Source organism: Colletotrichum lupini, chromosome 6, assembly GCF_023278565.1.
Source record: "Colletotrichum lupini chromosome 6, complete sequence".
Classification (NCBI taxonomy): domain Eukaryota; kingdom Fungi; phylum Ascomycota; class Sordariomycetes; order Glomerellales; family Glomerellaceae; genus Colletotrichum; species Colletotrichum lupini.
The window spans coordinates 4,026,036-4,053,089 of record NC_064679.1 but is presented as its reverse complement, the minus strand read 5'-3'; the positions used below and the strand labels follow the sequence as shown (position 1 = coordinate 4,053,089).

At 51.7% G+C, this 27,054-nt stretch overlaps 4 protein-coding genes across 4 annotated transcripts; 2 read left to right on the top strand and 2 right to left on the bottom strand.

The window, feature by feature from the left end:
• Positions 1–237: 237 nt before the first annotated feature.
• Positions 238–4,613, bottom strand: CLUP02_12683 (fungal specific transcription factor; the record flags this gene model as incomplete). The annotated part of the gene is made up of 12 exons (XM_049291646.1): positions 238–361; positions 439–1,123; positions 1,183–2,270; positions 2,334–2,416; positions 2,482–2,608; positions 2,677–2,838; positions 2,901–3,020; positions 3,160–3,689; positions 3,760–3,995; positions 4,050–4,319; positions 4,380–4,462; positions 4,522–4,613. 12 exons carry the CDS (start codon positions 4,611–4,613, stop codon positions 238–240), a joined length of 3,600 nt encoding a protein of 1,199 aa, XP_049148792.1.
• A 104-nt stretch (positions 4,614–4,717) lies between these two features.
• Positions 4,718–9,459, top strand: CLUP02_12682 (RecF/RecN/SMC N terminal domain-containing protein; the record flags this gene model as incomplete). The annotated part of the gene is made up of 3 exons (XM_049291645.1): positions 4,718–5,746; positions 5,795–9,160; positions 9,223–9,459. The coding sequence occupies 3 exons, from the start codon at positions 4,718–4,720 to the stop codon at positions 9,457–9,459; spliced, it is 4,632 nt and encodes a 1,543-aa protein (XP_049148791.1).
• A 1,234-nt stretch (positions 9,460–10,693) lies between these two features.
• CLUP02_12681 (uncharacterized protein) lies at positions 10,694–16,344 on the top strand (the record flags this gene model as incomplete). Its single annotated transcript, XM_049291644.1, has 5 exons — positions 10,694–10,903; positions 10,970–14,354; positions 14,739–14,793; positions 15,234–15,618; positions 15,679–16,344. The coding sequence occupies 5 exons, from the start codon at positions 10,694–10,696 to the stop codon at positions 16,342–16,344; spliced, it is 4,701 nt and encodes a 1,566-aa protein (XP_049148790.1).
• Positions 16,345–16,612: 268 nt separating this feature from the next.
• Positions 16,613–26,034, bottom strand: CLUP02_12680 (uncharacterized protein; the record flags this gene model as incomplete). Its single annotated transcript, XM_049291643.1, has 4 exons — positions 16,613–17,841; positions 17,895–23,118; positions 23,188–25,691; positions 25,752–26,034. 4 exons carry the CDS (start codon positions 26,032–26,034, stop codon positions 16,613–16,615), a joined length of 9,240 nt encoding a protein of 3,079 aa, XP_049148789.1.
• Positions 26,035–27,054: the final 1,020 nt, after the last annotated feature.

Here is a 27,054-nt window from a genome sequence, read left to right as displayed (position 1 = left end):
AGGACTGAAGTTCTTGACGGTTGCATGGGCTCCGTGTCTTGAACACATGTAAACCACATCGATGCTTCCGGGGCAACTCGAGTCTCTTTGGCGGTATTAGTGCGCCAACCTCTTGAGGAGGATATCAGTAGCCATGCATATCCTGCAAAACCCCTAGACCTTTGGTTTGCTGTGATATAGCTACGCAGTGTTCAAGTCGGTAGAGTGAGCTTGTAACGCGGTCCACGGACACGTGAGTTAATGGGTATAAGATGTCATTGGGTAGGTAATCACCACAACATGCCGTGACTGATGGTCTGGCGATAGCCTGGATATCTCAGCCAAACGTTGTGCCATCAATGCATCTGAGGCGTGGGGAATCCTGAATCTTGGTGTGGTAGAAGGAATCATTCGAATCGGTACGTGGAGAGGAATCTTCAACCAGCAAATTGATCCCACTCACCCCAGTTGAGGGGCAGCCCTATATCGAGGTTAGCCTCCAAAGCGTTATCGACTGCCGATAGGTTGAAGCTCGGATCGAAGTGGCCAAAGACATCTAGATGCGGCATCGCATCGACAATCGAAAAGTCAATCGCTTCCAGCGCCGGGAGCTCGGCGGTTGACGCAGGAGCCAAGGGAGCCGACGGCGGCTCGGCCGGTGCCCCGTCAACCACCAAAGGCTCGTCGATTTTACCATTCACAGGTACGTCAACAACAGCAGCAGCCGATGGCAAAGCCGCACCCCCTTCTTGGGCAATGGAGTTTGCAGCCCGCTCCATCTCTCGCAGGATTCGCTCGCCCAGTCCCGCGACGACCCGTGCGCTCCAGAAGACGTCGCCGAACCGCTTCATGAGCTCCGAGTTGGACTTGAATGCGCTGCGGGCGCGGGCGCGGAACATGGGGAGGGCACTGTGTCGCATTTTGCGGTACTCGACGCTGAGGGCTAGAGAGAGGGCATATGGGACGAGAGGGACCGGGCTGAGGTGATCGCGGCGGATGGCGGAGGATATTCGCTCGGCTGCGAGAGAGCGTCGTGCGTTTGCTGAGGGCGGTGGTACTGATGATGCGTATTGTGCTGGGGGTCCTGGTCTGGATAAGCGGCATGAGAGGATGATTACGGCGTGGTAGAAGACCTCTATTGTGGCTTTTGAGGGTTAGTATCGCATACTGACATGGGGTGAGAGAAGAGCTTCTTGAACATACCAAGAAGCGGCGTGGGAACCTGCAACGCATTGGCTTCGAGGATCATAGGCTCGAGGACTGGTAGATCGATAAAGGGCTTTGCTTCCAGCGACTGAGCAATAACACCCGGACGATAGAGCTCAATCACCTTATCCAGCCACTGCACGACCGATAGGAAAAGTTGGAAGCAGGGCGCTTGTCTGCGGAAACAGTCGTCTAGCCCGGGACCGATGTCACCCTCGTGCAGGACGCAAGGTCTTCCGTAGGTCGCCGCGTTGATACGATCTAGTGCCCAAACAGCGCAAAAAAGGGTATCAAGAGAGTCGTTGCTGGAGTGAAAGAGGTGCAGCCCAAGGGTCTGCGAATGGTGCGCGGCCCTGGCGCCAAGTTGAGCAGGCAAATCTGCTTCATCAGCACCTGAAGGCTGGGCATACAGTGATAGCATGCACAAGGCACGTATGTGTATCGTCCGGTCCGAGATCAAGCTCGTATCCAGGATGGCCCGTATAGAGCTAGACAACGTCTGGGAGAAGTCTTGGTACGAGAGCCTCTTGTTCCCTTGCGTAGCGAGGCGCAGATGGCTTTTCATGTCAGGGTCAGTGGCAGCGGCGAGGCATACCACTTGTCGCATGACAATAGCTGCTGGGGAATCGCCATCATCCAAAGCCTCGTCTGGGACAAGGCCGAAAATAGGATGGATTTTGTCTCGGTACACCTTGTGGAGATGTTTATAATCCTTCTCCGGTGGAACACAGGTGAGACAATTCTGCTTGACATAAGGCAGCAAGACCTTGTCGATAATGGCCGACGGACGCGAAACAACGGAGGTGGTCGACTGTGCCGAAGCGGCATTGAGTGACGGAAGCCAGACACCCACCTCGGCCTTCTGTGTAGGATTAGCGGCCGGATCTGAGTCGGCGGCCTCGGCGAACATGCCCTCCGGGTTAAGATCGCCAACGAAGCGCGTCTGTGGAGTCTGCGCTGGCTCTGAATGGCCCGCCGTGGCAGATTCACGGCGAACAGGGGTCGTGGACAGCACGGCATCAGCGGTCACGGACGCCGAGTAACGATGTTTGCTTGGCGAACCAGTTCCGGCGATGACATGTTGTCTGGGAAGAAAGGGTTCAGTCAGCCAAAGGTGATCATCAAAGTTGCCTGATTAGGAAACCAACCCAGCATTGTCCGGCGGCGAAGAACCCGCACACCCGTCATGGGCGGGCTCCAACGGCGGAGGTTCCCCGTGGATGCAGCGTTTCTATAATTGTCATGTAAGAAGAAATGCGTCTTAGTCGAGTGGAATCGTTTTTGGTTTGAGCGGACCTTCTTTCTGCGACATGATTCGCAGGCCTGCAGAACCTGCTTCCGCTTCAAGGGAAGCCCCGAAGAGTCGGAGCCGACAAATTTGACGCCTTTAGCGGGGTTGCTCATCGTCCCGACGCAATGGTGACTCCAAACGGAACAAGAGATGGAGAGGTGTTAAGCGAGCGAAGCATCATCACCGCACATCGCCGTCACGAGGGGGGAATGAAAAGTGAGTTGTAACGCGCGAGATGAGAGACGGTGAAGGACGGGTGATTTGGCGTAAGGCGGCGGAAGCGGTTGACGCAGCTAAAGTGACTGGACTCCATGGTGTGGGCGGGCGGTGCGGGCGGCCGGGGGGTGACCTGCAAGGTGTGACTCGACGCAGAGCTTAGTCAGACGCGGGATTTCTCGGTGTAATCTCGGTGGAACCATCACACCTTGGCGTCACCGAGGTGAACAGTCGCAATTCAACAAATGCATGGCAGGACGCCGACGCGGGAGTAACTCGCTTTGTCAAGTCATTAGGTTTTGAAGTGTGAACTTTATGAAGACCAGTCCTTTTTTCAGTCTCACTTGATATTCCAGGTATAATTTGAGGGCATTGCCCGAACGCCATCGCTATGCTGAAATCAACCACTCGTCCCCGTCGTGGGATAGAACACCCGTCAATATCTCAGAAGTTAGAAAAGTAATCACTCTGCTCGGCCTCCTAGGCCGCTCTTAACACCTTCCAGTACCACTCCCCAGCCACCTCCATGATTCTTATCCTGCACAGCTTCACTTAGCCTACCCGTCACCAGCTTTCTCACGAGGAGTGTGTCTCGCGCTCTCTTCAGCTTCTTTCCGTCTTCGCGAGAAAGGAAGTCCTCGAACCAGGCCTCCTCTGCCGCATCAAAGGGCAACCCAATAAGCTCAGTTGACCTTGCGGCTGTCTCTTCGTTCGCAGGAGCGCCAATCACGTTGGAGACAAGCTGGCGGAACAGCTGTGCCCTGACAGCATCGGCGTGGGTTCTGGAAAAGTAGAGGGCTTCAGTGACGCTAGTTCTTGACATGGCGTCGAAGAGAAGCTCGAGAGCCTCGGATGTCTTGAGAATTGGCTGGACAGTGTGGAAGTATGAGAGAGGCAGGGTGTAGTCGCCGTCGGGGGCATTGCGCACAAGCGCTGTCATGATCTCATCGGCAAAGTCGGTAGTTAGGGAAGGGTGCGCAATATACTCGAGTGCTTTCTGTTGGTAGTTCGAGTAATTAGTAAGTGAAGTGTTGCCCAGTGACAATAGTTTGGTCAGAGGCGCGTACCTCGAATTGTTGATGATCCAGAAGCCAAAGACCCTTCATGAAGATCTGATAGTTTTTGGGAACACCGGACGTGACGGCGAACTTTGACGATGCCTGGGATCTAGTCTGGCTCGTGTCAAAGTCGAGCAGGATGTAGTAGAAGATCGAGAGTCGGTGGTGCGCTGACATGGTGGCTTCGCATAATTGCTGGTGTAGTGTGCGCAGAGCATTCTCGGTTTTGGGAGGATATATCTTGGCTGATTTCCAACGTCAGTCATAGAAGATCTCGAAGCAACTGGGAGGAAGCATACACTTGGTGAGACCCAAGGCTTTCAGGACCCGGTCGATGAAGAGGGCGCCATCGAGGCTCTTGCGGTAGGTGTCGATTTCCTGAACGGACTTGCGATCGTAAGGGAACTGCTCCGCCCCAAAGACGTGATCGAAGTTGGTGTAGTCGAACATCTTGAGGTGTGGTGGATCAGCGATGCCTCTGTAGGATACTGGAGACCACAAGCTTGCTGTCAGTTTAGGCGGAGTGTTTTGGTCGTCTTTTTTTGAGTTGGCGGGATGAAATGCGACGGCTTTGCGCCGGGCAAAGATCGATGTAGAGCTTCAGCCACACTTCGGAAGATAGGAAGCACCAGCCACAGTCGCGACTTGACGTGTCTCCGCAGCCTTGTGGCGGGTGGGGGCGGGCGGTGTGGGCTGTTTGTTTACAATCGACCTAATCGGTGAGCGATTCAAACAAATCAAAGTGGGGGAAAGTGTGGGAGCAAACAACACAATTGCGTTTTCCCTTTTCCCTTTTCGCATCCGACATCACCAGATTCTATTACCGCAGCACCACTTTGCGCCTGCTGCGTTTTCTTTTTCATTCTTGCTTGGCTTCTTGTCACCTTGATTGAGATACCCCACGCACTTTTGCCTTTGCGTTCATTCGCTTCACACACGACTAACCTACAACCTTACCACAAGCATAATGTCGGCCCGCCCACGCCGTGCGACGCGCCGCCAGGCCATCGTCGACTCATCCGACGACGATGAGATCGCAAACACCACCGTAAAGAGAGAGGAAGAGAGCGAGGAAGAGTTCGCCCCCGAGCCATCAAAAAGCCCAGTGCGCCGACCAACACGCGCCCGCAAGAGCGCTGCCCCCTCATCAACGCCTGCTCCAACAGCGCCTCGCCGCCGCGGCAGACCTAAGAAGAATGCCGACACTACCGTGGCCGAGGAGGCCACGAAGCTTGAGGAGGATGCTTCGGTTGCAGATGTAACGTCCATCGCAGAGGCGCCTTCAGCAGTGGAGGAACCATCGAGGGCGGACGAGACATCCATTGCCGAAGACCCCTCGGCGCATGACATCGCTCCCTCAATAGAGCCTAGCGAAATCTTCGACCCCGACCAAACTATTAGCAAGAAAGAGCCGCCATCCTCAGCAAGAAAGCCGTCTCCCAGAAAGCCCAGGATGAGCGCTGCGCCTAGAGCTTCCACCAAGTCTGCGACACCAGCATCCATACGCAAGCCATCCGCTACTCCCGAGCCCTCCCGGGTCCATGCAGAGCCTCTCGCCGACATCACAGCTTCTTCAGTCAACGAGCAGAGACCGGTTGCAGACGAGACGCAGGCCACCTTCAAGCCTGTACGCGCGATGGACACCGTCATGGAGAAGCCGATGGACATTGTCTTGAAGTCGCGCACCCTGGCCGTGCCGGTGGTCGAGGACACAACTCCCAAGCCTCGCCTGGTCATCTCCTACCTGATTCTTACCAACTTCAAGAGTTATGCTGGTCGTCAGGAAGTCGGTCCTTTCCATGGATCATTCTCCTCCGTTGTTGGCCCTAACGGTTCTGGAAAATCCAACGTTATTGACTCCCTCTTGTTCGTCTTTGGCTTCCGTGCCAGCAAGATGCGTCAGGGCAAGCTTTCTGCCTTGATTCACAATTCCGCCCAGCACCCGAATTTGGACCATTGCGAGGTCTCTGTGCACTTCAGAGAAGTCATGGATCAGGTTAGTTGCGTCAAATGTTTCGCGCGAATAGTCGCTAACCATACGTAGCCCGGTGGTGGACATGAAGTCATTCCCGATTCCGATCTCATCATTTCCCGCAAAGCCTTCAAGAACAACTCTAGCACATACTACATCAACGGCAAAGCCTCCAACTTCACCACAGTCACCACCCTCCTTCGCGACCGCGGCATCGACCTTGACCACAAACGTTTCCTGATTCTGCAGGGTGAGGTCGAGTCCATAGCCCAGATGAAGCCGAAGGCTGCCAACGAACATGACGACGGTCTTCTCGAATACCTGGAGGATATCATCGGCACTTCAAAGTACAAGACGCCTATTGAGGAATCCGCCACCGAGGTTGAGACTCTCAATGAAATCTGCATGGAGAAGAGTGGTCGCGTTCAACACGTTGAGAAGGAGAAGAACGGCCTCGAAGACAAGAAGAACAAGGCTATTGCATACATCCGCGACGAGAACGAGCTCACAACAAAGAAGTCTGCGCTGTACCAACTCTACATTGGCGAGTGTAACGACAACGTTGCTGTTACTGAGGAAGCAATCAGTCAGATGCAGGCGCAGCTCGACGATGAGTTGGAGAAGCATCATGGCGGCGAAAAGGTCATCAAGGAGCTCCAAAAGTCATACTCTCGTGGAAGCAAGGAGTTTGAGGCGCAAGCGAAAGAAACTGAGGCTCTTGTTAAGGAGATGGCCAAGTTCGAGCAAGAGCGCGTCAAGTTTGACGAGAAGAAGAAGTTCCTCAACGACAAGCAGAAGAAGCTGGACAAGACCATCGCCAACGCCGAAAAGTCCGCTACTGAAGCAGACGAGACCATCGCCCAATGCGCGGAGGAGATTGAGACCCGCGCACAAGAAATCGCATCACTCGAAATCAGAGTGCAAGAAGAGGAGGCGGAGCTCGCGACTATTCGTGAGGGCCTCAAGGGCAAGACTCAAAAGTTCTCCGACCAGATTGCAGTCAAGCAAAAGTCATTGGAGCCCTGGAAGGAGAAGATCAACCAGAAGCAATCAGCCATCGCTGTTGCAGAGAGCGAGATGAACATCCTCGAGGAGAAGGCCAACGCTGGTGCTGTGGCCATTTCTGAAACGGAGGCAAAGATTGCTGCCATTGAGGATGCTCGCGCTGCCAAGACTGAGGAGCTCAAAGAGTGCCAGGCCGAGAAGGCCAAGCTGGAGGAAGAGAGAAAGGAGGCTGAGCACGAGTTGACACGATTCAATGCCCACGAACCCAAGATTCGCGCAAAGGTGTCTAACGCCAGACAGAAGGCGGACGAGGCTCGCTCAAGTTTGTCTAAGACGCAGACTCAGGGCAACGTTCTCACCGCTCTGATGCGCATGCGCGAGTCCGGTCGTATCGACGGGTTCCACGGAAGACTCGGCAACCTCGGCGCAATTGACCAAAAGTACGATGTGGCCATTTCCACGGCCTGCGGTGCCCTCGACAACTTTGTCACCGACACCGTCGAAGCTGGTCAGCAATGCATTGAGTACCTTCGCAAGACCAACTTGGGTCGTGGTAACTTTATGTGTTTGGACAAACTGAGAGTTCGAGACATGAATGCCATCCAAACCCCCGAAAATGCGCCTCGCCTCTTTGACCTGGTCAACCCCAAGGAGGAGAGGTTCCGCCCAGCATTCTACCACGCCCTTCAAGATACCCTTGTGGCCAACGACCTGGCTCAGGCCAACAGAATCGCTTACGGTGCCAGGAGATGGCGCGTGGTTACCTTGGCCGGCGAGCTGATTGACAAGTCTGGTACCATGTCTGGTGGTGGTACAACTGTCAAGCGAGGTCTGATGTCTTCGAAGCTTGTTGCCGAGACTTCCAAGGAACAGGTCTCGAAGCTTGAGGAAGATCGCGATGTTCTCGAGGAGAAGTTTCAAGACTTCCAGGAGCAGCAGCGCGAGCTTGAGACAAGAGTCCGTGAACTCAATGATCAGATCCCTATGCTCGACACCAAGATGCAGAAGATCACTCTTGAGATCAACAGCGCGGCTAGGAACTTGGCCGATGCCCATCGTCGCATCAAGGAGTTGAGCAAGGAGCACCAACCCTCCGCCTCGGATAATAACCGCATTGCGGCTCTTCGCAAGGAAATTGCTAAGCTCAATAAGGAGGTTGAGAAGCTCCACGACGAGACATCTGGAGTTGAGGAAGAGATCAAGGCTTTGCAAGACAAGATCATGCAGGTTGGTGGTGAGAAGCTTCGCCTGCAAAAAGCCAACGTCGACTCTTTGAAAGAGGAGATTGTCTCTCAAAACGAGGAGACATCCAACGCCGAAGTTCGCAAGGTCAAGGCCGAGAAGCAAAAGACGAAGCTCGAGAGAGACCACGCCAAGGCCACCAAGGACATTGAGGTGGCTATTCGCGACCTTGAGAAGCTCGAGCATGAGATAGAAAACCAAGGCGAAAAGGCCGAGTCTCTTCGTGGCCAAGTCGACGAGGCCGAGGAGGGTTTGGCAGCTAAGAAACAAGAGCTGACATCCGTCAAGGCCGAGCTCGATGAGAAGACCGCCGAGTTGAATGCTACTCGGGCCAGCGAGATCGAGATGCGCAACAAGCTTGAGGAGAACCAAAAGGTCCTGACTGAGAACCAAAAGAGACTCATGTACTGGAACGACAAGCTGTCTAAGCTGGTGCTTCAGAACGTGGACGACCTGACCGGAACCTCTAACCCTGCACCCAAGGTCGCCCCTGCCCCGACAGCTGCTGAAGGAGATGATGACGCAGAAGCGGATGGTGACAAGACAGTGACCCAGGACGCTGTCACTGGCGAGGACTCCCAGCCATCCGCCGAAGCCGAGGATGAGGACGATGAGGAAGAGTCTGACGAGTCTCAGCTGCCATCTCAACCAAGCAGTCAAGCACTCGAGCTGCCCGTTTACACTCCTGATGAGCTTGCGGACATGAGCAAGGAGAAACTGAAGGGAGAAATCGCCGCTCTCGAGGAGAAGACACAAAACGTCAACGTCGATCTCGGTGTTCTCGCCGAGTACCGTCGCCGTGTCGAGGAGCACGCCGCCCGCTCATCCGACCTTCAGACCGCCGTCGACCAACGCGACGCAGCCAAGAAGCGCTGTGACGAACTCCGTCGCCTGCGTCTGGAGGGCTTCATGGAAGGCTTCAGCACCATCTCTCTCCGCCTCAAGGAGATGTACCAAATGATTACAATGGGTGGTAACGCCGAGCTTGAGTTGGTCGACTCCCTGGACCCCTTCAGCGAAGGTATCCTCTTCAGTGTCATGCCCCCGAAGAAGTCGTGGAAGAACATCAGCAACTTGTCTGGTGGTGAGAAGACACTGAGCAGTTTGGCGCTTGTCTTTGCACTGCACCACTACAAGCCAACGCCACTGTACGTCATGGACGAGATTGACGCTGCCTTGGACTTCAGAAACGTAAGTTCCTACCCTCGCCATTAGTTGTTGCGATTCATCCTTGCTAACATGGTCACTTTCAGGTCTCAATCGTTGCCAACTACATCAAAGAGCGCACGAAGAACGCCCAGTTCATTGTCATTTCGCTCCGAAACAACATGTTCGAGCTGGCTGCCCGTCTCGTTGGTGTCTACAAGGTGAACCATATGACGAAGAGCGTGACGATCGAGAACCAGGACTACATCGTGCGGACACGGGTGCAGGGCCATGGTCAAGGCCAGATTCAGCAAGCCACGCAACAGACGACGATGGCGCGATGATGGAATACGGGAAGTGAGAGAAGGGGAGAGTCTTACGAATCATGGGTTCATTGCTATTTTGCACGCGTTTTGAGTTGATCATGCCTGTTAATATTGTCGGCCCCTTGGGGTGGCCATGGGTCGGTTCTTTGTGTGTCATCGGTATAATGACTGTACGAGGGGAGGCGCATCATGGATGTAATGATTGAAAAGAAAATTGGAGGCTTTTCTGGCTTTGTTCTACACATCTTGTCTGACTTGAGTGAGTTCTCATCTTTCGCCTCGGCGCGTGATTGCTGTGAGTGAACCCCTCTACCTTTAGTTTGTGTCGCCTTTCGCTTCTTGGTTTGGTCTTGTTGAACCTCAAGTGCGTGATCTTGTCCCCCTCATTTACTCTTCTCTGTCTCATTCTGGGAGATAACACAAGGTTTTGGTCGAATTTCCGCTTGATATAGAGATGTGAGTCAGCAATATTCGCTTGGCGAACGGCACTCATGCCGAGAGTGTTTCTTGAACTCTCACGAGATGAAATCGCGGCCTTGACTGTGAGAGTGGCTGAAACGATAGTAGTCTCTAGCAGCCTGATCCAAGGAGCGATTAAATCGACCCTCGTGGACACGAATCAAAATCTATCGAAGCCAAAAACTTGATAAAATACGGTGATTGAACAAGACCCGTAGTGCAGCTAGGGGATGTCAGTTTGGTACCTGCATGATCTTGACGGCGTACCGCGTCGGTCTCGGACGCGCATGCAGCTGAACAGCACGAGGTCACCATGGTACGCCGCGGAGGAGCTGGGCCCGGGGTTGGACGACACCTAGTCAGTCGTACCGTGATGCTTTGATCGTTGATGTCTGGAAGCGATTGCATCACAGCGATAGTGCTTCGTATTGTTGCTATTGCTGTTTTTTAGTCTCTCACCGAGGCACTGGGCCGGGGTCCAAATGGTGAGGAGTCCAATGCCAGCATTTGTCTCGGCATTGTGGTCTATTCTCGGAATAGCGGCATGAGAGAACCAGTTTGCGATAAGTGAAGGTATCGTGAGCCGAGCTCATTACACTCTGTATAAAGGTCTCGGGGGAGCTGAGATACTGGAGGTAAGGGCGGCGAGAAACCCCAACGGGACCAGAGGCCGACGAAGCTCGACAGCCTCCTCCCTCAACACTCGCTCAATTACTCTCTTCTCCTTTCTAATCTGACCGCTCTTGCCGCCTTTTCTGCTTTTTTAGCCTGAAGCCCAAGATCATTCGTTATCATGTTTGTCTCATCTCTCATTCTTCTCGCAGGAGGCGCGGCAATGGCTGTGGCAGATGGATGCCACGGCGACAACCTCCTCCGGGCTATGGAGCGGCACAACGGGACGATGTACTGCTCCATGCTCCTGAACTCTGGTGACGCCACTGGGACGCCGGGTTTACCGGATCCTATGCCGACGAGTTATCCCGCCCTATCCGTAACATCAGCGGTAAGTTGCACTCTACCCATGCCAAGTCCTGTTGATTGTGAAGAATTGAGGACTAATATGCCACAGTGCTCTTGTCTTCTCAGTCTCGACCCAACACCTCGAGCACCTTGCCACGCAAATGCGACGGCAACGCCGGCAGCTGATTACTCTACTGAAGTCGATGATCCCGGAGCAACTAACGCAGCATCAGCCACGGCAGCCTCGGATTCCCATACCATTCCAACAGCCCACGCAACTTTCGAAGGGGGTTACTCTTATTCCTTCCCCGGCCCAGCTATCCCATCCGAGACAGCGTCGACGTGTGGTTGGGGCGAGGTGACCGCCACAGTTCAAGTCACAGAAACGCAAGTCAGCACGATCTATATCTACAGCTCCGAGATCCCAAACCCAAGCAGCGCGCAGAGTCTTTCATCCGTGAGTGACGGCGACAGCGGTGGTCGGCCTGTCCCGCTTTCCACGACGAAGACTATCACCGGCGACGCTAGTGGGACTGCATCTGGGTTCGTGTCGACTATAACGTTGATCGGAGACTCTACCGTTAGTTTGCCCACGCAACCTGGGACGACGGTTGAATCGACGGCAGCAGTGCCAAGAGTGATTACGATTACCAACGGGAACTACACGACAGTCAAGACGGTTTTTGGGAGCGCCTCTGAGCCGAGTTCTACAAGGTCCATGGTGGGAATCACTTCGGTTATCAACGGGGTTACGACGACCATCACTGGAGCTCCTGGATCGTCTTCTTGGAGTCTGTCTTGGCTTTCTGGCACTACTGGTGCTCCGAGCCAACAAACAACAGTCGGTACGCCCATTGTTCCACCTGCAGTTACCACAATCACGAGTGATGTCGGCGGGGTGGCATCGACTTGGGTCGTTACGCTCGGCAGAAGCACCAGCAGCGGCCCTTTCGCCAACAGCAGCACACCGACTCAACTCCCGACCCCAGAAACCACCCCGGGTGCCTTCACTGTCTTCACGAGCATCATCAATGGGGATGCTTCGACGTGGACCGTGATAGGTGGCTCAACTCTTGTCGGTTCTCCCAACTCGACCTCGCTCACGTCCACGCCAAGCCACTCTCAAGCTGCTGAGGTTAGCATCATCACGAGCGTCAATGGAGGGGTTGCTTCTACCTGGACGGTGATTGGAGGCACAACTGTTGGGATTCCGTCAAATGGGAGCGCAGTTCCAACGCCTACTCTGACTCCATCTGCAACAGAGACTGGCGCATTCAGCGTAATCACAAGCGTGGTTGGTGGTGTTGGCTCAACTTGGACGGTCATCGGAGGTTCAACCCTCGCTAGATCTCCAACTTTTAGTGCTACCCCCTCTATCATCACAAGCATCATTGACGGTGTTGCTTCGTCGTGGACTGGCATCGGAGGCTCTACCATCTCCGTGAACCCCAGTGAGATATCACCGAGTCCGACGGTATCTGGGGCAGCCACGGTAATCACGAGTGTGATAGGAGGGGTCGGGTCAACCTGGGTTGTTATTGGAGGCTCGACTATGGTGAACCCAACAAATGCCACGGGCTCGACTCCTACACCGGCCACAACTGGTGATGTAGTTGTTGTCACGAGCATAATCGGAGGTGTCGCCTCTTCATGGACGGTCATTGGAGGCTCAACAGTCAGTCCAGTGCCAAGCGCTACGACTGCTTCATCTGATCTGCCACCTGGTGCGAGCGTTGTGACCAGCATCATCGGGGGAGTGGCTTCTTCATGGACGGTGATCGGTGGCTCTACCATCAGTCCGATTGCAAGCCCACCTTCTGCTTCGGGCGAACTACCACCCGGCGCAACTGTCATCACGAGCGTTATTGGGGGCATCGCCTCGTCTTGGACAGTAATCGGAGGCTCAACCATCTTCGCTTCGTCCGACGCCACAGCAGGGTCTCCCACGGCAACCGCTACTCCGACAATCATTACTAGTGTCATTGATGGTGTGGCTTCAACGTGGACAGTCGTCGGCGGTTCGACCATTTTTGGTACCCTGACGCCAGGCTCTTTGAGTCTGATAACACCGACAGCTATCAGCCTGACCGGCGGCGCCACGTTCGTGAGCACTGTCAATGGTACAGCCTCGACAGCAGGTAGCTCATCATCCACGACTGGGTTTTCATCTGCGCCGGCGAGTACCTCGGCGACCTCAACCTCAATTCATGACTCCGCTTTCACGGGTATCTCGGTCATTGTAGCGCAGAATGCGACTTCGTGCTACGCCCTTCCAACACCTACAGCATCGCTACATGAGTCTCTCCTGAACGTCACTAACCGTACTCCTCCGTACATCGACGCGTTCTACCTCAATGAGACTACGCACTCCGTTCAGTACCTCCGCCTGATAGACAATGCCACCAACCCAGTTCTCGTCGACGTCTCCGACCCATCAAGACTTGGAATCCTTGACAAAGCCGGCAACGTGCTCTCCATCGACAGCGAGGGTTTGCACTTTGCCTCGGCCAATTGCTCACCCAAGATTGATGTCTTCATCTCTGGTTTCTTCCAGCAACTGAACACCCTGACAAATTCGACCTGTACAAACACTACTGATATCCCAGTAAACGGCACAAATCCTCGCCGTCTTCCCGTTTTCAAAGGGACGTTGGCCGAGATGGCACAAGACGCATTCGACATCACTCTCCATCTCAAAGACCAGTGCGGTAATCCTGCCCGTGCTGATCTGCCAGTATCAGTCGCGCTAGGTGATACCCAATGCATTGTTCTCCCAGATGCCACGGGAGACTTTGTCGCGAATTGCGCATTCCCGGGAAGCGGGAGCGATTCCATGGAGTGTGAGACGTCTGTTCAACAGACTCTGGATCATTTGACGCAGGGATCTCTGGTGGGGAGTTGTCCACCTCTCACGTCGGTGTGGAGTCTGCTCTTCCAGCAACTCGGCAGTGTTATCAACGTCGACGAGCTTCTGCAGCCCTTCATCGATGCTGGATTACAACTTGGCTCTGATGCCGGCAAGGGAATCCTGGCTGTCATTGACAGCTTTATGAACCTTTACGATTTCTCGGCCGCAACGTTCAAGAACTCGACTTCGGGCTCTGGATCGGGTCTAGGTGATATTGTTGAGGGATACGGTGTCACAACTATCAAGACGGAAGTCTGCCGTTCTCTCATCTCGACTGAGACGTTGAACCTCACTTTCACGGCTGGAACCTCCACTACACCCATCTCACTCGCAAACATAACGGCCCTACCCTCAACAGGCTCAGAGTACGAGCGCAACATCACGGACCCGACAGCACTTGCATGCTGCCCGAATGCAAACGCTTGCATCGTGCAAGATGGAGAACGGTTCTACCCACCCGAAGCCTCCATCCCTGACTCTGACTGCCTCTGCGGCAAGACTCTAGAGGGCGGGGGTATTGGATTCCGGACGGGTAGATGCGTTGGGTATGATCAGTGTAACGCGACATCGCCCTGTGCTGGAGGTGGTGTGTGTCTGGTTGACAATTGTTGTGGCTTCAATGTCTGTGTGAATGGGACGGAGTGTTCTGCTCCAAAGGCTGCTGGGATCCGAGTGAATCTGTTCGGGGCGGAGACTTCTGGAGGGCTTTTCTGATTGTTTAGTCATATTTCTACATTTTATGTCGTCTCATTGATTTTGCAAATGACATGCCCAGCTGCTAGATCCTTTCAAGCGAGGACATGAGGAATTGCTCTTCACCCAGTCCTATCCCGCCTGTGTTTATTTATCGACTTTTCATGATGTCGTTGCACGTGAGAGCTGTCATGGCTAGCGCCAACCCATTGGACTTATAATCCCAAAAGAAAGATACCTGTATGCACGTCGATTTAAGCTACCCTTTTGGCACTAGACCGATACCCTATTCGAGCGATCGGGTTAGCCCTCAGCTACATGGTCTACATGCGGTAAGACTAATATGACCCATGCAGCTGACGAATCCAAACACCCTAGAATGGCACATTGGCGGGCAGCGTCATTCTCATGATGTTTCTAGCCAATAGAATAACAGCATTGGGTGCGGATTTCTAAGCTGATAGGAAGCCTGCAGAAACGCGCTTTTGTCCGTTTGCCCGGCACGCGAGACCTATCGTTTCACTACACTAGGCCAGGGGTAGCATCCTTTCGTTTGCAACCACCACGAGATAAAATTGATGAGCAATCATTTAGAAGTCCGGCGATTGAGCTGTCGCGAGAAGCGAAGAGGCGAAGTTGAATATGCATTTGGTTTATTTCGAGGATGAACACTGGCTCTCATGCCTGGTGGTTTTAAAGATATAAAGCAGCTGATGTCTCCTTGCTCTTCCATTTCTTTTAAAAGATTATCAACAACTCTAACATCATCTAGTATCAAGTTCTACAGGTCTACCACTACTATCACATACCGACAATACATGCAAGTGTTGTTATCAAGTATCGACAAGCAGAACCCACACATTATCTCTCCAACCATGTCTAGTGATTCGCAGTTAACTAGGGCGATCCTCGTTACTGGTGCAACCGGCAAACAAGGCGGCGCCGTGATTGATGCACTTCTAGAGTCCGAAACCGGAAGCACCTACAAGATCATCGCCGTTACCCGCAATGTTGCTTCTTCTAAAGCCAAAAGCTTAGCATCTCGTGGGGTCATTGTCATTCAGGGCGATCTCAACGACGTTCCCGCAATCTTCTCTGACGCCAAAGCAGCATTGAGCTCTTCTAATACTGAGCTTTGGGGCTTATTCAGTGTACAAGTGAGTTTCTCGGAAAACCTCAGTTGTAGTAATCATCTTGTGTTGCTAATGAACAAATAGACGGCCATTGGCAAAGGAGCATCGGCAGAACTCGAAGAAGCCCAAGGCAAAGCGCTAGTTGATGCAGCTCTATCCAACAACATCAAGTTCTTCACATATAGCTCCATCGACAGAGGCGGAGACGGCTCATACGACAACTACGTCCCTAGTGTATCTCACTTCGTCAGCAAATATCGCATCGAGCATCACCTGGTTGAGAAAGCGCGCGGCAAGATGGACTGGACTATTCTTCGACCTGTTGCATTTATGGAAAACATGGAGCCGGGAATGGGCATCAAGATCATGGCTACATCATGGCGAGTCGCGGTCAAGGATAAGCCTCTCCAACTGGTTTCTGTCAAGGATGTAGGACGAGCCGCCGCGAAGGCATTCCTTCATCCCCAAGAATTCGCCGGCAGGCAGATTCCTTTGGCTGGTGACGAGCTTACGCTGGAAGCTGCTAGTGCTATCTTCAAGTCTAAGAAGGGGACGGAAATCCCAGAGACGTTCCAGTTTCTGGTTAGATTCCTGCATTGGATGATCCCCGAGTTCGGCGCCATGTACAGATGGTTCTACACTGATGGCTTTGGGGTCGATATCGCGGCTGTGAAGCGAGAGAACTCCGGGATGCTGGACTTTGGTTCTTGGGTGGAGAAAGAATACGATCAGGATGGAAAGCGAGTTTGATCTAGGGCTGGGGAGAGGTTCCCTCAAGTGAGATGGTCGAGCAAAGAAAGAAAGAGGAGATTCTCTTGTATAAAGCAAGAAGAATTATGATCATTCTGCATGGACATCAATGAGATTATGTATCGGGATACATATAGGTTGATTGATAGAGTGGAGGAAATGTAATGTTGAAGTAACTTGTACCTTCTACCTTAGTGAAAGACCAAGGTTCTGAATGCTTTCTTTGATAGGAAAGACTATCTATCATCCCAAATGAGCACTTTTGCATCTAGGTGCCGTCCTCGAAATCCGAAGCATCCAAAGTCCTCTGCTCCAATACTCGGCCCACATGAGTCTTGTCAATTGACTCACAGTTTCTCCGTATCTTCATCAAAACGACTTTGATGAATTGCACGAGGTACCCCTGATCGATTACTTGTGGTAGTTCAATCTCATGATCGACCCTTGAGTCATCCGATTCCAACGTGAGGAAGCGCCGTAGGTCCCGGTACTGATCCATTGACTTGACATAAAGTTGACCCGAAAATAGGTTCAGCTCAGTGACAAGTCGAATAGGGAAGTTCTGAGGAAGTCTTTGGTGCGGGATGGTGAAGAGATTCAGATCATCCAAAGGACGGAACCCGAGGTTAGGTCGTGGGGCATAAAGATGCAGCGAAACAAAGCTGGAGTTCTGTATCTCTGCTAGGAGTTCTTGAGCCTCAAACGGGCTGATGATGATCACAGTGTCAGTCCCACGAGCCCTCGTGAGAACCCACTGCACAGGTCTCTGGAAAAGATCCGAGACATAACCTGAACTTTTTCCCATGGGAATGATTGTTCGAGCAAAGTCCGTTGTTACCAAGAGTCCCTGAGGAAACTTATTCACATCGTAGCGTTGAGCGGCGCTGGTTTCTGACAGAGACTGAAAGGCAGAGATGAATGCCCCCGAGTGCAAATTGAGCGTTCCGCCAGTAATGAATGCGCGGAGGTCTGAATGTAGGTGATGTTTCGCAGGCGAAGCAGGAGGGGCTTTTTGCACTTCTCTCTCCTGCTCGACTTCTGGCGATAGCTCCCGCTCTTGTTCTTCTCGAAATGTCGCAGAATCTGCATTGTGACGGCCAAACTGCAGCAGCCTATCGGTGATGGCATCGCCAGTACCTTCATCGCCCATCAAACCGGCTGGTAATTGGTAACCTGGTCGATATCGAGTCTCGAGAGTCTGTGCCTCTTCTTCAAGGAACTGATCTGCGTGATCTTCAGTCAGGTTCGTGGATCCCTCTATCATGCAGTTGTCCCACAGGACTCGATGTTGCTGGTACCGACGACCTTGGTTTGCCCACAGCCAAATGCCTCGCTCCATATCCATGAGCGTCTCATAGATGGACCACTCCAGGACATGAGTCACCTCAATTGAGGCCTCGCTAATTTCTGACTGGGCAGCAATCTTATGCTTGATTTCGTCGGACATACAGAAAACAACCGACTGGCCTTTCCCAAGCTTTCTCATTCGCATGCAGGCTAGGACAAACTATTAGTGATAATCCTAGCTCATGCAAGCCATATGAACTCACCTTGAACCAATCTGTCTTTGGTCAAGTTTGCCCCCAAAGTTACTGCTGCACGATATTCTGCCGGAAGTTTCAAATCGGTCCCTCGAGTGTGAGCCTCGTCAAGGAAGACAAGACAGACGTCCGTCTGAGTGGCGAACGGGGAAGTCTGGAAGCTTTCGACACGGCCCCTGCGATCCACAGCACAAATAGTATCGTGCTCATCGCAAAAGATAACAGCCTGTGTCATCTCGTTGTCTTCCGTCATCTCGAGCCACTTTTTCGCAACCCCGAGATTATCTAGTTCTAAGATTTGAGCGCCGACGTCGAGAATCACTCGAGCGGGGGGTTTCAGCCCAACAACCATGTCCAAGAGAGTCTCGGCGTCTGACTTCAATCTGTTCTTGTCTGCTGCCGGAATCATTGCCACGGAGTTCTCATCCTGAAGTAGATACTCGAGTACCAAAGCGTTGGTGTGCTTCTGATCCAGTAAGTCCAGCTGCTTGACGCTCAACGGCAAAAAGGCTCTCGAGTCGTTTGTCCCGCTGAATCCAGTCGTCGCATTTGCTGTCCTCTCTCCTATATCCCACCCTGAGGCAGAGAGCTTGTGCGGGAATTCCTTCATTTCCTTGGGAAATACCAGATGATGAAGAAAATAGTCGATAACACCCTTGGAATGTCTTAGACATGGGAATACCTGTTCGATGCACTGTGGACGATCTTCTAAATTGATGCCAGGGAGTTGATGGAATGCGAGAGGTAGTTGATGGCTGTCCTCTACCCAGAAGCGGTATTCCATGTCGGCCATGTCCGAACGAACGAGATGCTCGAAACTCAAGAAAAGATCGGAGTCAGTCAAGCCGCCATAGTAATAACTCAGCGATGTTAGAATAATAACGACATCCGGATGACTGAATTCGGAGCGGGCGCTGGGATTGTCTTTTGCTCGATATGGCACTGCAAGTTGTGTAGGTGGCCGCCTATTATGATCGAGGCCGAAATCGACCCTCCATCGCTTTTGACAGAAGACGAAACTGAGAATCTGGCCGGCAATGAGCCCTCGTAGTAGTAGGATGCTGTTTTGCGTAGCTGGCAACCAGATATCTGACATTTCGACCGCATCGACTTCAGACTCTATGAGGCTCGTCTTGGAGATGTAGGTGTAAACCGCCTGTTGAATGGAGGCAGACTGGGTTCCCATCGGAAGTCCAGTCAATCCAGATTCGCTGAGATGACGAGCCATATGATTGAGCAAGGTAGCCTTCGCGTCGTCGCGCAAGATTCGCGTTCTAGGAAAGCAGCCACGATTTCTTCCAGCAACCTCCAAGGAGCCATGGTATCTCTTGTGGATGTCAGGCAGCAACCTCCTCATGACTTCAAGGACCTGATGTATGCATACCCATCGCTCCGGGCTATGTTCCACAGGCCGCTGAGTACCCATGGTGTACACCAGCTCGAACTTGACGCTAAAGTTTTCATCGCTTTCGTCCACAATGTCGCGAGCAACTCTGTCGAGAAAGTCCTTGGAACTGACGAGCATTCGACTAACGCTCACACTCCCAGAAATGGCTGTCTCAATCGCCATAAGCTGGAACGAGAGAATATGCTCTGGTTGAACTAACAGGATCCCTCCAGAATCCATGCACTCTTCAAAAATGTGTTGAATAGCCATCGCCTCTGAGGGCCCGACTTTGACGGCCCTAGAAAAGGGCATATGGAAAATGCGTCTTTGAAGTAGGCCCCCAAGCTTCGAGTCGAGCATTTCAAGCATCTGCTTTGACTGAGGCCTTGCCACAATAACCCGAACAAGTCGTGTTCCGTCCGCAAGAAAGGCTGCCACAATCGGCACAATGACCGACGACTTGCCTTCGCCCATGTTCAATTGCATGACAGCATTCTCATCGTCGGGCGGACTTCTCATGCTTTCCGCGATTTCTTCCTGCACCTCCCTGACTATCAAGCCGCTCTCAATCTCTAGCAGCAGAGTGTCTGGGTACTTCAAAGGGGACCAGTTCGTGTGGCCAGGATTGCGCAACTCATTCGCCAATGCAGCTGGGTCTTCTAAGCAACCCAGCATCCGCTTCGCTCGTTGAAACTGGGTGAGTGCGATGGCAAATTGCGTCAATGCCAGCTTCCAAAGAGTTGGTGTTGAGTCACGATGTAGATGATTTAGTCTGCGAAGAAGGGTGGATGTTGAGAGTCTCGGATACTGGTAGAAGCCAGGTAATAAGGTGGGTACTCTTGAATAACCTGTTTCATCGCAGCTCAGAAGGCGGCGTACGATGAGTTCGTACGTCTCCTGAACAATCGCTTGCCAGCGATACAGGTAAGAAACCACCAGTTTCGCTATCTCTTCTGGCGATGTGCGGTAATGATCTTCCGACAACTGACGACGTTCTAAAGCCTCCATGCTTGAAGCCAGGGCCTCCACGTAATGTCTCTCGTACTGACCGAGCTTGCGGTGACGAACACGAAGCCGGGAAAGCAGCGAGGGTAATCTATACCCTCTTTTGGAATGCTTGCTAAATGAATCGTGATCCAAAGTCCAAACCTTCTCGCTCAGTGAAGGTGGCGGAGAATTCATGAACAAAGAGTTTTCGGTCAGAAACCGAGGCTGGTCATATGTGGGCCAGTCTGTTGTTACCAGCAGAGGCACCGCCAATTCTAGTGGGCTGACTGCAGTCGGCAAGAAGCAAGCTACCTCTCGAAGGTATTTCTCAAATTGAAGGTTGTCGTACCAGGTTTGGAAAAGGGCCCTGATGCTTGCCATCGCACTACCCACGTCTATATATTGATGCCAACTGTTCGTCTTTTTGTAGCCGGCGGGCAGGTTCGGAACGCGACAAGACCACTGAGACTCTATCATGTTGAGAAAGGTTTCCAGAACAATGTTTCTGTTGCTGAGGAATTCGCTCTCTCGCCTTTTCATGAATGAATGGTCGTCTTCGTAGGCCATTTGCTGCATACACATTTCGGGACAGGAATCGAAGGGCTTGAGATTTTTCATGACCTCATGCCTCACTGTTGAATCCATGAAGCTCTTGCCATTCGAGAGATCAAAGCCATCTGACACAGGTGCATAGAGTGCGTGGATAGTGCTGCTTGTCTTGAATGAAGCCAAGGTTTGGATAACCGCGAAGTCTGCATTCTCTGCAAAGGCTATCGTTGCCAGCCAGATCATCAGCTTATACTTGTTGATGCTCTTCAACTTGGACTGTAGCGCAATCCAGTTTTCCGCGATGAATTGATAGGAATTCGACAGTAATTCGGCATTGTATGTGATGTCGTCCACCGAAAAAGGTGAATGTGGGCCCAGTATAGTAATTCCTTCGGAAAGGAAGTTCCATAGATAGGTTTCCATGGACCTTGACACTGGCATTGACAGGATCGGCTGATCGAAAAAGACGAGTTTGGACGCCGAATATGCTCGAAACCCTCGAGGGGAGCAGGACCGGTCCCGTGGTTCGTAGACAACGTCTTGATCAATAGTATAACACTCAGCGCCAAACCCCGATACCCGAAACATTGCCGTTCGGATATTGTCCCGTGCTAGAAGTCGGGAACTCATGGGTTTCAACTCGGGTGACCCGAAATCCTGTAGTGGATAAAGGAACTTTGATTGGTTGTTTTGCGTGAAGATGGCCTCGACATATTCCCGGTATAGACCGTGTTGGGATAAGGAGCCAAGTTGCGAGTTCCAGTCAACTTGTTGCATGACACTTTCGTTGACTGGATAGTAACGTCGGCATGGAGTCAGACGAGAAATCTCAGTCAAAAGTCTGGCGTTCTCAGGTGTCAGCACATCAAAAGAGCTGACTGATGCAGAGCTGAGAATCGACAAAGCCTCTTCGGTACCCGTTCTGTGCGTAAGAGGATCCGGAATGACAAAAGATGTCAAGGAGTGTAGGTAACAGAGATACAGCTTGCTCTGTCGACTGCCATTGCTCACGAGCCTATTCAGTGTATCGTCCACGTCGTAGGCATGAACCCTTGATGCAAAACCCTTGCTAACAGTGACTTCGACATGGCCATCCTTTTTCAAGAACGAAAGATTTCCTTCGAGCACTATGATCTTGCGCCCGACAGGGAGAGCAGGATGTGGGAGTTGGTCGACTTTGAGAACCAACTTGTCTTTCAGACCGATCAGAGTTCCGACTGCCTGATTTGGGTCCACCGACATGCCACGATATTGTCTCGACATTATGGAGGCCTCCCCTTGCTTGAGGCTGAACTCCATCATAGCGCGAGGTAGCTCTATAGAAATCATTGAAGTCTCCTTGTGATGATTGATGTGGATCGAAAAGGGGTCTTCTAACGGCTCGAGAATCTTCGAGATAAGCCTTGCAGAGTGACTGTTGACGTTGACCAGACACAATTCATTACGCCTAAGCACCCAGGTCCCGGTGAATCTGTCTTTCAGAAGCTTCCAATTGGACGTTGAATGATTCCATGGCTTTTTGAGGCCGCAAAACTCGATGCAACCATCCTCGTAATTGTACCAATGAGCAAAGTCGCTGGCAAATTTGGTAGGGAACAGCCCTTCAAAACAACTCTTTGGGACAAGATCGAATTCCCATTGACCCTGCGTTGCCTGCACCAAGAGATTTCCCTCATTGTCAAGGCCTAGGCTGACAGCATGGCCAGCGTAGTATCGTTTCGAGGAAAACGTCATCCCAGGTTTTGCCGTGGGCAGAATCTCAAGGGAAAGCCGCCCAAAAAGATTCTGATATGTCAGGTGGCTGAGATAGTTCTGAGGCAAATGGTCGAGAGGAAGGCCATTGACGAGGAGCTCGCCAGTCACAAGGTTAAATTGTACAGCGAGATGACTGGTTGTAGACGCAGTAACACTGGTCAACCACGAGCTATGCGTCTCAGAGAGTGCCTTCCACTGGTAGCTAGGCTCGTAGCTAGACCAATTGGCACTGATGGCATCATCAAGTCCAGCACTGCTGCCTGACAAGATTTGCTTCGCTAGATAGCTGTGGTGAATGTAGGAGGCTCGTTGCCAACGACTATGAAGATGGCGAACAAACGCATCCACAGATCCAAGTAATATTTGGACTTCTTGGATAGCGATGCAGCACTGGAAGAAAGTCGAGACGGCGGAACTTTCGGAGAAGATGTCGTGCTGAAATTGGTTGTCCACGTTGAAGGTGTCTGCACAAATCAACACAACTTCGAGTGCCCGGCGTTGGAAATCCAGTTTGTCATCGTCGTCGTCAGAGTCCTGAGCCTTCCCCCTCAGGCTCTGGCTCCAACAAAACGTTGTACGCCGTGCGTGAGAGAGTATTCTGAAGCATCTTTTCTGAACACTCACTGATGAAGCAAGGCTTAGAATACGTCGAGTGATGGCTGTGAAAGTGGCAAAGGCAGATGAGGACTGCCAATTCTCCTCATAACGAGTGATAGCTTCGGCCAATCCGTCAAGTAGCGTATTCGCAAATCTTTCGTCTTGACAAATTGCATGCGCTCTTCTGTACTCCAAATCACCACCCGGTCCTGCTTGAGATATGCATTGAAGAATGACCAGGGCAGTCTCCCGCTTCTTCAAATCAACCGAAGGAGCGAACAGTTGCAACAGAATGTTTTTCCATTGCAAATTGTATCCCAAAGGAATTGAAGCTAGGGCCTTGTACTCCTCGAGTGACATATCATGAGGACACTCGTGAAGTGTGGCGATGACGGTGTTGGGCGTTGGGCCACTTGGGCATGTTGACGGCCGGAAAAGAAACTTTTGTAACGTCGTCGACGCCGCGGGTAATTGGTAAGTGCATTCCTTGGGGATGATATCAGATCCTCCAAATGATTCCATGAAGCAATGCCTGCGATGATCGTAGTAGGCGTAATGTAGTCCATTGCTCAGACAGACCTGATCTTCGGTGGCAGTTGCTACATGCACCGTCTTCCGGTGGGTTGCCATGTGCGGCTTGGCCTCTGAAAGCAAGCTGATGAAGTGTGGCGTGGATTGTCCTCGAAAGAACTGGCAGAGACCATTGTAGTCTTTCAAGGAGTAAGAAGACTCTCGTATCTGACTACCCATTCGCGGCGTAACTTTCAGAACCTCAAACAGAAAGAACACGGCAGCCTCCCGCCATTCTCTGAATGATTCTGGTACTAAAAGCTCGAATACGACTGATTCTGCATCAAGCTCTCGTGATGGCAGCGGCCATTCATGAATATCGATTTGCAAGCTGTTGGCCTGATCGTGGTACGAACAGCGGGCGCAGCTACCGCTGTGGCTTGTGTAGTACCTCCCCGTTCTCCGGTTGTACCCATCATAATACTCACAATTGCTGGTACGATATTTGACCATGAGATCTGTGTACTTCTTTTTCTTTCTGTTTAGTTCTTCCACTTTCTTTTCCCTGTCTCGTTGCGCTCTTGCCTCGATCTCCTCTTTCAGGCGCTGGTGTTCCCTAGACTGCTGAAAATGACGAACAGGGAAACAGTGTGGAGAGCCGCAGGTGTTGTAGATGCTAGGAGCGGATGCTGCAGTCTTGCAACTGCGGTTTCGATCGAGTAGATACTTTTCTGCGTTGTGAAGTCTCTTTATCTGGCTTTTGAGCGGAAGAAGCAAATTCTGTAGAACGCCGTTGGGAATTTCGGGGTTGTAGTCTCTCAGCATCGGGAACAGATGTACAGCAGCTTTGTCGCAAGCAACCCATAGTTCGAGAATTGTCAGCAGCATGACGGAAAGTGACTCGGGGTTTCCAGCGTAAAGGCCGCTGGCGGTAGCGTGATAACCCTCAATGACGTTTCGTATCTTGGTACATGATCCATTGTAGCCTTGGCTGGACTCGCCTATCAGCCAAGCCTGTAGATGACATTCAACCCATGTTTCAAACACAACTAGATGCAAATGCAAATGTTCCCTGTCTGGTTGTAGCACGGCCGAAGGGAAGATTTCCGGGTCATACTTGATCAAAGTCCACGACGGAATGAACTCGAAACCTTCCGAGTGACATCTCCGACTGTCGATAGAAGCTAGGAAACTGTCAAGAGCTGGCAGATGCAGGTGTGAGTCTTCATCGAAGTTCAAGGTTTTGAGTTCGGCCAGTTCTCTGCCGAAACCAGGCGAGGTCCGTTGTTGAATGCGATTCCAACGATCGGCGAGAACTTGGTTAGCTCGCAACATTGTCTGATGTACGAGATCAACGATAGAGTGGATCCGGCCATTTGAGATTTTGCCCATGCGTCTGGATATTTTCGAGATCATGACGAGTATAAGATCTGATGTGAGTTCCATGTCCGTGTCGATGCTGTGACGAAGCACTTTGGCCATGAAAAAGGCCATAAATGTCTTGTAAAGACTGCAACTTGTACCGTCGATATTGCGATCGAATGCTAGCTGCAGACTGACTCTAATCAGCAGCCAAGTAGGGGAACGACGCCAAGGAAGAAGGGCATCGCTCCAGTTGACTTCTTCCCGGGTATTCTTCCAGATTCTTGTGCCGTCAAGAGGTTTCCCTATAGCTTGAAAAGTCGAGATGAAGAGCTCGGTGACCATTTTCGGACTTGTGGTATCGCGGTGCTCTTGATGGAGCTGCCCAGCTTTCTTGGCTAATGGTTGGGTTCCTGGGGCAGGCTGTGAGCTCATTGTCGACAAAGCGTCAGCAAGTGTCTCTTGACAGCCAGGCTGGCTGAACTCCTCTAGATGTATGGAGATTCCGGTCCCGGGGAAAGTCCGCCGAAGACGACCCAAGGTTGACATGACTGCCTGATTGATTGGAGACAGCTCGAACGCCTCCACGTGTATTGCGTCGTGAGCCTTGGTGATGAGTACACCTGCATTCTGAGCCCGGACGTTGAGCGAAATGATTTCTCCTTCGATAATGTTAGCTTTATGAGCTTATCGCAAGCAGGTACTACCAAAGGTCATACCATCTGCCAGATTCTGCAAACTTTCGAATAGGCCGTCCTGCTCAATTGCAAGCGTCTTCCCCAAAGGTTTATGAATGCGTATCATGGCATCCATCAGACCAATGGCAATCCTTACGGAGGCCTTTTGACTATTGGAAACATGTTCGATAAACTCGGTGGCCGAATCTTTGACCACTCGAAGCAAGGCACTCTCGTTCTCCGGGCTGAAGTCATCGGCGTGAGGCAACTTGGGCGGCAGGAAAACATGCTGAATGATGAAATGAAGATCAGTTTGATTAGCCATTTTACGTTGGTCGAAGAGGAATGAGTAATTGGCAAGAACGTTTTGACGAAGTCGTACAGTATGAAATTGAAAGATGATAGTTGTGGGGAGCTTGAAAAAGCTCAAGTAAGTGATGTCCAGGGACGTCAAATATAAGAATTCCCTCGGAACCCATTCAAATCAACCATTCTCAGAAGTTCATCAGCCACCTCCGACATGACAGGGGTTCCTGGCATTGTCGTCAAATAGCCCTCTGCCTGGAAATTCTCTCAGGAGATGTACATCATAAGACGAGGCAGAGCTTGTGAAACAAGCTCGTAGCTAGGCCAAACATGTTTTGGCGTGCTGAGATAAGTAGGTCTCAGTCTTTCACAGACTGTAATGTAATATCAGGCGAAGAACGATTCCCGGCAGGCTCAAATGGCGGTCTTGAGCAAACCGGCCTTATCCAATCTGATAAGGTTGTTTGAAACATGCAGAACTCAACGCGGGAGGCCGTCTTGTGCAACCGTCAATCAGGTAACGTATGCGGGGTCAATTGGTCGCACAGCAAAGTTAGTCCAAAACTAGTGCTCCTCATCCACATGCCCAGCAGAGCCATCTAGGTATCTGCCGAAAGATGCGAAGTCCGAGACACGCCGAATATCATTGTAGGCCTCAACTATGTTACTCGGAAACACGCGGGATGTCTGCATCTCGCGTCATCATTTTCTTAAAGCCGGCGACATTGACCGTGGAACTACAGCTTCAGTCGGCCTCCTACTTAGTAGTAGTAGTAGTAATAGTAGTAGTAGTATTTAACATTATCAGGAACAGGAGTATAACCTCCGATTAACCAGAGCGCCTTTCTAAGGCATATAATATACTATGCCGCCCCTAATAGGTATATAATAAGTTAGATAATTTATTAATATATACTTTTCTTCTCGTACCCGGGCCGGGCTATTACTAATCCGGCCCTTTTAGTTTTAAAAAGTACGCTAATAAGGGTCCCTATACTTAGTAAAAGTAGCGGTTTTATAGTAGCCCTATACTATTTAT